Raw genomic sequence first — 9895 nt, 5'->3', positions numbered from 1 at the left:
TGAATTTTAATAAAAAAAAAAAATATATTGTAAATGAATAGTACCAGAATGACTTTTTAAAATAAAAATATTATTTTTCAAATCGAAAGTCTTTTGTTAAAACTTTCAAAATAAAATCACTTCACCGTTTGCAGAAACTTGTACGACGTTTAATCCAAAAAATTAAAAAAAAAAACTATATATATTGTAACATTACTTTGGCGCCAAATACATTTCATTTCACTGTACATTCTGAAACTCCAGAACTCGCAGAGCTCCAGAGAGAAAGAGAAATCGTTAGACAAATTTCTAGGGTTTTCTCTGCGCGATCAATTTTAGGTTTTTAAAATGCAAAAGCTAGGGTTTCCGAGCATGAGGAACTTGGATCAATTCAAGTCCCTCTCCAAATCGGTTTCAGGAGCTCCGAAGATATTCTCTTACTCTTCGCGTCCTCCAGATTCGATCGCTTCGGGAAGCTTCGCAAATTTGAAGCTCACTGCAGGTTTTGAACTGAAAATCTTGAATTTTTGGTTGATTTTTTCGGAATCACGGAGTTTTTGTTGACGATCCGTTGTTGTTTATTTCGATTACAGAGAAATTAGTGAAAGAGCAAGCTTCAGTGAAAACTGATCTCGAAATGGCGGTATCTCTCTCTCTCTATCTGTTTCTCTCTCTATCGATCACTCTCTCTCTCTACCTGTGCGTGTGAATGTATGATTGTGCATTTGTGCGGTTTGATTTTTGTGTCTCACAATCTGCTTCGATTAGTTAGGGTTTAAATTTCTTGTCAATACAGATAGATATATGTAAGAATACAAATTCGAAGTTATCTGATCAACTAATTAAATGATAAATCAGAACAATAAGCTGAAAAAATCAGTGGAGCATATTCACGCATTAGAGGAAAAATTGCAGAATGCTTTCAATGAAAATGCTAAGCTTAAGGTGAAGCAGAAGGAAGACGAAAAGATGTGGAAAGGATTGGAGTCTAAGTTTTCTTCAACGAAAACTCTGTGCGATCAACTGACGGAAACTTTGCAGCTTTTAGCTGGTCAGGTTCAGGATGGTAAGTATAATTTTGAGCTCCCTGACCTTTCATTTTTGCTTTTGATCGCAGCTGTATTAATCGTTAACTTTCTTTAACAGCTGAGAAAGATAAAGAGTCCTTTGAATGCAAACTCTCTGCAAGTTCCATAGCTCTTGACGGTTTAAATCAGCAGATGGATGGTCTATCTCTAAAATTAGAGTCTGCAGAGGAACTTATAAGGAACCGTAAGTTGTTTCCCCCAATTCATTTAGATTTCAGTTTTTCTGAGAGAATATTGAACTTTAGAATGTATGGATGATGTATTGTATGACTGGATAAAGGTTCATCTGCTGTTCTGTGATGTTTCTAAATCCTAATTGTAGGTGAAAAGGAGCTTGAGGAACTCAAAATTGATAATGAAGAAAGGGATAGATCTTATCAAGATGAGCAAAGAAGAAATGAAAATCTCATAGAGGAAAAAGGTAAACATCTAATGCATTAAGATTAGAGGTGATGTTATCACTTAATTGAACTAGACAAGTTTTCTGAATTTTAGATTATAGTCATGGAACTTTACCAGGGGACCAATTTGTTTGTTCAGTAATTTTGAAGATGGTTGAAGCTCATTCTTAGAAAGCATTTTACGTTCATTGAATAACTTACATCCTACCTCCAAAAGGGCTGGTATATGGAATACGTCTCATGCATTAGTTTTCCCTTACGATCTGGGGAGCCTTCAACATAAGTTGATTTTATATATGGTTTCATGCCCTTAAGTGATAGTCAAATACATTGGTGTATAGACTTCACCTTGTAACTTTCAACATTCCGATTCGTACTGGTGAAAACAGATATAAACTCAAGTTAGGCAATTCTATCAATGTTCCTCTTACCCCTGAAGCCTCTTAAAGAGTATGCTTATAACATTCTACTAGTCTTAAATGTTCACCGTTCTCTACTTCATCAGCAGATGAAGATGAAACTCTTTTCCACTTGAACCTAGAAATTTTCTCTTAAAACTTGTTTTAGATCAGGCAGTACATTTTTAATAGTCAATAATCTACTGTCTAGGTATAATAGCATGCACTGCTGACAATGAAAAAAAGAGAGAGATGTTTGACAATATGTTTAGTCTTACCTCCATGTTGCAGTCATTGAGAAAACAATTGCACCTTGAGCAAGTTGAACGCAATACAAAAATAAGTACTTCAAATTGTCATGGAATTGTTTTTATAAAGGCAGTCATTCGTGTATTTTCCTTGCAGATGCCATGCTTAAGAACTTTGAGGCAACTCTAGCAACTAATAGGTTGGCTACAGAGAGTTTGAACTCTAAGTTGGGTGAGGTGCAGCTTGAGTTAAAGTTAAAAGAGGATGAAATTAAACGTTTGATAACTGCTCAGGAGAACTTGGAAATGGAAAAACACAATGTTCAGTTGAGCAACGATGACCTTGTTAAGAGATTAGATATCTCAGTCCTTGAGATAAGAAACCTTGAAGGGTTCGTTCATGTGTTGGCCGCACACCTGGCTGAATTGGATAAACAAAGTTTGGATTTTCTTGACAAGTTTGATAAGCTAAACTCTCTCTACGACACTTGCTTCAAGATGGTCCAGCAGGAGAGAGACCTTTCTGCCAAGCTTGCTCAGAGACAGTGTGATCAACTGCACGATGCATTTCTGAACATAACATCAGAAAAAGATGTTATACAATTGCTAAATCAGGAGTTGAACAATAAGGTCATCAAACTTCAGAAAGTTCAGGAGTCCGTTATGGCACAACTATCAGAGGAATGCCGTATAGCCAGAGAGAGGATAGAGAATTTGGAGTCTGAAGCAGAGATGCAGGTTTCAAAGAAGATTGAAACAGAGAAGGTGGTCTCCAAATTAGAACTGCAAATTCATTCTCTGTCAGAAAGTTTAAGATTGTCGGAGAATAAAATGGTTAGCAAGTTCCCACACATTCATTTTATTACTAGAGATGCAATTTTTCCATATTAAGCTTTGTTTTTATACCATATTGCAGCAAGATCTGTTGCTGAAAATGTCAGCTTTAGAAACTGAGAATAAAGATAATACAGAGAAATTACAAGCGGAGATACAGAAAAAAGATGAAGAAATAGACGGTCTACTAAAGGAAGGAGAAAAACATGAAGAGCAAGTAGATCTGATGGATAAACAATTCAACCAGCTCCAGAGCACGCTAGAGGAAAAGGAGCAACTTATTCTGGAATATAAGGAACGAGAGAAGAATCTCGAAGAACAGATTTCAGAGGTTTGAATTCAGTGAGAAATTGAGAATGTGTGGAGTTCATAATACAATTCTGCATTTATTTACGATTCTGTAATTTGTTGCAGAACAAGGCATTGTTGACTGCTGCTGAAAGTAGACTTGTGGAAGATAAGAAGCAATATGATCTCATGCTAGAGAGTAAACAACTGGAATTATCAAGGCATTTGAAAGATATCTCTCAGAGGAATGATCAGGTGTTATCTCTTGCAAAAACTTATATGGATACCACATAGGTAGTTTTAGTAACAAAGTACTGACAGTAAGAGGGATTTAATTAGGCAATTAATGACATCCGGAAGAAGTATGAGGTCGAGAAGCTGGAGATAGTTAACATGGAAAAGGAAAAGGTTAGCTCATTGTTATCATCTGTTGCAATTGTTTAGAAATGAATCATGTTCTTCAATAGTAATCCATTTGAAACTTCAGGCTGAAAAACTTGTTGGAGAAAGGGAGAAAGAATGTGAGAAAAAACTTGAAGAATGCAAAGAAGAATCGAGGCAGTACTTGATGCGCGTTCAGGAGGAACATGCTACTCTGGTAAGTGAGGGAAAGTGATGCTTGCTATAAATATCAAATTGATAATAATTTTTTCCTATGACGCATTTGTTTGGTATCTTACTACCAAATCACATTTTTTGGTTTCTAACCCATTTCTGACATTAAGAAACATTTACTTTCAGTTAAGAGTTGTAAGTCTTTAGCATATGTTAACTAGTAAATGCCTCTGAACTTGTATCAGATTATACAGAAATTTCGTTCTTGGCATTCACCCTTAATTCTCAGCATCTGTCAACTGTAGTTTGGAAAAAAAAAAAAAAATTATTTTATTGCTCAGTCTCTTTGGACTAATAGCTAACCTATTAAAACAGATTATCTGCAATTTATTGATGAATGTGAAATTTTGTAAGGAATTAATCCAAATTTAATATGGGAGTTACTTATTTGGTATGGCGTTACCATTGATGCTTCTGACTACGTTTCTACTTCAAGATCTAATATAGCATATTTGGTTTAGAACAATATTGACTTTCATACTTGATGCTGTTTAGGTCAGTCGCATTCAGCAGGAACATGATAGGAAGGAACTGAGTCTAAAATCTGAACACAGCGAAGAGCTAAAGCATTTCCGACTGCAAGCTGAAAACGAATTAAGAGAGGTTCAAATAGCTCTGAATTAAGTTGGAACCGCTAATTTAAGTAGAGTTTTATATGCTTATTTTACTGACCAGTTTATTATTTTCATAGAAAATAACTTCAATGAGGAGCGAACATGAAGCCGAGCTGAGAGGTTTGAGGCTTCAGCATGAAGATGAGTGTATAAAGCTGCAGGGTGAATTGGATCTTCAAAAGTCCAAAGTACATATCTACCACAAATTCTTTAAATAATTGATTTTTTGTACCTTTTACTTACGGAATGATGATTATTACAGGAGGAGAAGCAGAGGGCATTACTGCAAATGCAGTGGAGAGTTATGGGTAATAAGCCACACGAGGACCAAGAAGTGAATTCAAAGAAGGTTGGCTTAAAAATCAATAACTCTCTCTCATATCCACTAACACAGATAAAATTAGTATAAGTTATTTAGGTGCAATTGATTGGATGTATTGGGTTAATCTTAATTTTTGTCCAGATAGATTACTGTGGCTGTGGAAATTGATCTAAAATGTTGTTTAAACTGTATGGCATTGATTTAGTTAAGATTACTACACCAGTGTTCAATTTTGGTTTCATCCCTATCACACTAGGTTACATGTGATTCAAGTCTCATAGTAATTTTAGTGCTGGTATCTTCTATGGGCATTCTGTTTGCATCATCTGCAATATTTTCTGTATGTACGGATATAGCAATGTCATCTGCTTATGTTTCTCACAATGATTTTTCATGTGCATCCGTAGTTGTCCCTCTCTCTCTCTCTCACACACACACACACACACAGGGAGAGGGATGGGGGGAGTTGGGAACTGGGAAACATTTTGGTCTGAAACAATGAGGACTGTGGTTAACATAGTGATCATGGCAAGTGGGACTTGGAAAGCATATTGTTAATAATTTTTCATTTCTGTGGTTGAAGTGTAAAATATCTTATCGGGACTATATGAACAAAAAGAGAAACTAATCTGAAAGTCTATGATCTTAATGACTTCATTCTGTCTCAGGATTACTCCATTTCGTCAAGGCAGATGAGAAACACGGCTAGTAGAAAAAGAAGTCAGCATTCTCTTGTAAGACCAGAGATCGATGAAAAGGTTGGCACAATAATGACAAATCATGTTACTTTCCTTTATTTTTCGTCCCTGCAACATAAAGATATGAAGATTATTATGATATGTTTTGTATGTCATTCTATTTCATTGATAGGAGTCACCTTTACTGGAAGTAACACAAACACCAGTGTCAAAGTTGTTGAAGAAAGTAGAGAACATAAACACTGGAAGTGTAATGAGTATTCCACAGAATCACAAAAAGGTATATAACTTCTGTACTAGGTTTTCCTTCTAGTGTATTCTTATATGGTAAAACAACTCTGTTCTATAGGTTATAAATGCATCTAAGTAGTGAAAAAGAAGATATCATATAAAACTTATCTGCAGTTGCACTAGTGGTTGTTTGAGAGTTTAATGCTTCCTACCGATATTGTTTGATCAATTCATGCCTTATTCCCTCAACCTCCTCAACTTACTTCATGCCAGGTAACTCATCGGGAGTATGAAGTTGAAACTAGTAATGGAAGAACAATCACGAAACGAAGGAAAACAAGAAGCACAGTAATGTTTGAAGTATGTACCTGATTATTTCAGTGAATCTATATACAACAGATATGTTTTGTATATGAAATCAATAAACCTCTAGAATTTCATATCTTTTGTGTGGACATTATCTTGTACTGAATTATATATATATATAACACCAGGATCCAACAAAACATAAAAGGACAAGAACACCAAAAGTTGCTACTCCCACGATTGTTGTTAAGGTAACAGAAGCTATAGTGATTACTTCTCTACTTCAGTTTTTATAATCTATGGTGATGCTTCCACTTTGTCATACCTCAATATTGCTCGGAACCTCTTTATAGCATGAAGGCAAGGCCTGATGAACTCATTATGGCTCTTCCTTGGAACAGAGAGAAAATGAGATCTAGGTAGTTAATAGATGGCACAGGGGAGGGAGGGAGAGGAGGAAGGGGGGAGGAGGAGGGAGGGGGGGGGGGGGCGGAGCTTGGCTGGCTGCACTAGTGTTGGAATTCCTTGGGTTCATTTTGCTTCATTTTAGACTTTTTTAGAGATATTTCTGCGAGATTCCTCATCCTTTAAAAATTAGAAATCCAGATACTTTTTTTCATGTTTTTCTTTCCCAATTTGTTCTGGCTTGGCTTATATAATGCTAGTAATATCACGAAGATGAATATATTTTTTTTTTGAGAAGACACGAAGATGAATATATGAAGGGAAACAAAAGTTATCGGTTGGAAACATGCGATGATAATTTAGAAGTTCTATAATGTATTGAGCTATTTGAAAACCTGGATATGCAGGTAAAATTATACTACTGCAGTGTTCCTTTTGAATCGCATTTTGAGAAAGTGCAATTTGTTATACTTGTTATGTAGGGATCTAAGGGAGGAGGTCAACCACATCCTTCAACCATTGGTGACTTGTTTTCAGAAGGGTCTCTAAATCCATATGCAGACGATCCCTATGCATTTGATTAAGGTACTTTTTCAACTGATTATTGCGTTGTTTATTTCATTTTCGGAACAAAAGACGCCTCCTTTTCAATTAGTGGATTCTGGTTTTTACTTAAATCCTTGTAAGCTCCTTAATGCGATTATCAAATTGTTCTCCTACGCCTTTTCATCTTGGCTGATATCTGATCAATGTTGCGTGTGTTAGATTAAGAGCTTCTTTGTTATAAAATATGACGTAATGTGAATTATCACAATTGTTTTTACCTAATTATTATTCACCATCTATCTTATGGCTCCGTGGAAACTATGTTCTTAACGCAGTCATTATATCAGTTAGCACATTATGTCTTCTTCTCTGCTCAATTGTTCGAAAATTTCTAGATTACCTTAATTGGAAGATATTGAATAGGCCAGAACCAAACATCCATTTTTCTCAGTTTATAGTCGATGTGAGTTGGATTTGCTCATGCTGCTGCAAATGCTTTAAAAACTTTCAAAGGAAGTCTGCAATACAGTTACAGTGTCGATACTACAAATAATCGAAGCATAACTGCAGTTCTCTTGTTTTGTTTCAGTTCAGGGATGAGATCTCTGTGGTTCTTCCCAACCGCAGGCTGGCTTATGATCTGATCGATGTACAGGGTTTCTGTTGTACGTTCGGCTTCCTCTTGTATATATGTCCGTAGAAACTATGGCATTTTACCGATTTTCTGGTTCTGTTTGGATCGCTTTGTCAATGCTGAACTCTTGTCGATGTTGGATTAATTGCATCCACGCTCTGGAAATAGATGTTAAATTGATCCAACTTGTGACACTGCACTGTTCGGCTTATTGTGCCATCATTTTTGGATGTGAAACTTTTGGTACAAAGGGTTAAAGATTTCGAGCGGATTATTAACGATTTATTTCATAATGTTTGCTACTATTGTTAGCTTTCAATTAAAGTTAGAGAAGAAGTGGTGAACAAGAATTTGGTGATTGCGAGTGTATCACCACTAGTTATCGGCGCTAATGGATGAGATTTGAGTGATAAAGCTTGCGCTTAATCGACTTGTAACCAAAAGATTGTCATTGAGTGGGAGAGGTTTAATTTACGTTCTTACTTTGCCTGATATGATAAGGACTTTTCTTATGTAGATAATTTAAATGGTTTAATTTAGGGCTAAAGAGCTGCAAGTTGATCATTACCTGCCCAATTCCGCATGCAATGGAAATGGATTGCAACCATATACGTATAAGAATGGGTTTGGCATAAAGCCACCGCACAAATCATGTGCCACTTGATGCAAGTTCAGCCCGATTTCTCAATAATCCCACACGATACCATATGAACGGTAAATGGTAGCAAACATTTTTTACCACTCGGGATTGAATGTAGGAGTAAATGTTCATAACCAACTGATCTAGAAACCCGACAATGTGAACCTTATGCTTAGAGTTAAGAAATTTTGACACAAGGCTTTGAATATTACTGAAGTTTGACTGTAGAGTTGCTGTTTATGTTCATTCCTACCTGATTTTCTTGCCTTTGAAGGTCTGTCCGTACTGTCAACTATCTGGGCTACATGCCACGAGGACGAATGCCTCCCATCACTGGCTTCAACCGGGAAGCTGTTGACTACCAACTTGTATTTTTAATAAAAAGTTTCAACTTGAATTTAATAAAAGAAGTTCTAGGAAAAGTACTAATGAGCTCAAGTGTTCAATCACAAATGAGGCCTGGCCTGAGGGGTTTTGGGTATTGGGTTTGGTTTTTGAAGTATGTCAATTTTCGTACCAAATGTTCCAGAGCCTCCTCCATAGAACGTGGCGCGAGCACACTTCCAAGGACCGGCAGTGAACCTAGGCTTATGGTGCTTGCGGTGTAATCCAAGACGCGCAAGGTTAGCAGTAGTGATGACATGGTCGGGAAGTAGAAGACGCAATGAGTTAGCAGTAGTGATGACATGGTCGTGAAGTAGAAGAGGAAAGAGCCGCAATGAACCCAAGAGGGTTCGCAAATTAGGCAATGTCATGGTGTAATTGTTCTTTGTGTAGTACAGAGGAAGAGGATCAAGGCTTCTCTGTAAGAACATCTTCAACCCTAGCCTAAAACCTAATAATATTTAACCCAGAAAATTTAGGTTTTAACCCAAAAACAGTTTTCCTGCTCCAACCCTTCTAGTCTAACATTTTAGCCCGAGATTATCAAATAATGAATTAAGGCTAAATTTTTTAAATTAACTTTTAAAAAAAAATTATGTAGACTATCCTAAATTAATTATATGAACATTTTAATCTAAAAATATTTAAATTCCGATAAATTTTGAAAAATCACTAAATCAATACATGAAAATCATGATAAACTACATAAACTTAATACAAACGACATTTAATAAACCACATAAACTTAGATTTTTTTTACCGTTAAATTTGATTATATTCGATCTAAACCGTTGAATTCAATAAATATATAAATATAAAACTAAAAAAAAATTAATTTGACCTGGACCGTTGGATTAACCAACGGCCTATTTAAATGGAACCGTTGGATGAAGAAAAGTAGCCCAACGGCTACTTGATGGTTTGATAGTAGGGGAACAACCCCACATGGGTTGGTACAAAATTTTGAGAAAGCCTAGTGCATGCAGTGCGTAGGCGAGTAGGGAGTGGGCAGTGGGCTTCACAGCCCCGGTTTCAGTCTCAGTTGGTGGGGCCCATTTTGTTTTGTGGCCTAAAATTGGCCTGGTATTTGCCCTCCATTTGGGTTTTAGGTTTTAGGTTAATTTTAGGTCATGGGTTGGAGTGGATTTTTTTTGGGGGGGGGGAAAGAGAAATTTTAGGTTTTAGCCACCATTGGAGACGGTCTAACCTAAAATTTTAGCCCCAGATTATTAAAGAATGAATTTAGGCTAATTTTTTTTCTTAA

The 9895-nt window shown here is 36.3% G+C and overlaps 1 protein-coding gene across 3 annotated transcripts; it reads left to right on the top strand.

Annotated features, from left to right (window-relative positions):
• Positions 1-207: 207 nt before the first annotated feature.
• Positions 208-7931, top strand: LOC103426285 (synaptonemal complex protein 1-like). 3 transcript variants are annotated; one of them, XM_029095210.2, is made up of 19 exons: positions 208-481; positions 573-622; positions 838-1045; positions 1126-1251; positions 1390-1488; positions 2272-2948; positions 3031-3279; positions 3363-3491; positions 3576-3644; positions 3724-3834; positions 4347-4454; positions 4543-4653; positions 4728-4814; positions 5456-5545; positions 5658-5765; positions 5990-6076; positions 6211-6273; positions 6910-7012; positions 7563-7931. In XM_029095210.2, the coding sequence occupies exons 1-18, from the start codon at positions 328-330 to the stop codon at positions 7009-7011; spliced, it is 2628 nt and encodes an 875-aa protein (XP_028951043.1). In that variant the 5' UTR covers positions 208-327; the 3' UTR covers position 7012; positions 7563-7931. The 3 variants fall into 3 exon arrangements, with proteins under 3 accessions (XP_028951043.1, XP_070670847.1, XP_070670848.1); XM_070814746.1 differs by having other exon boundaries at positions 7568-7663; XM_070814747.1 differs by lacking the exon at positions 4347-4454.
• Positions 7932-9895: the final 1964 nt, after the last annotated feature.

Source organism: Malus domestica, chromosome 15, assembly GCF_042453785.1.
Source record: "Malus domestica chromosome 15, GDT2T_hap1".
Classification (NCBI taxonomy): domain Eukaryota; kingdom Viridiplantae; phylum Streptophyta; class Magnoliopsida; order Rosales; family Rosaceae; genus Malus; species Malus domestica.
The sequence above is the reverse complement of the archived record's forward strand: the minus strand, read 5'-3'. Positions and strand labels throughout refer to the sequence as shown.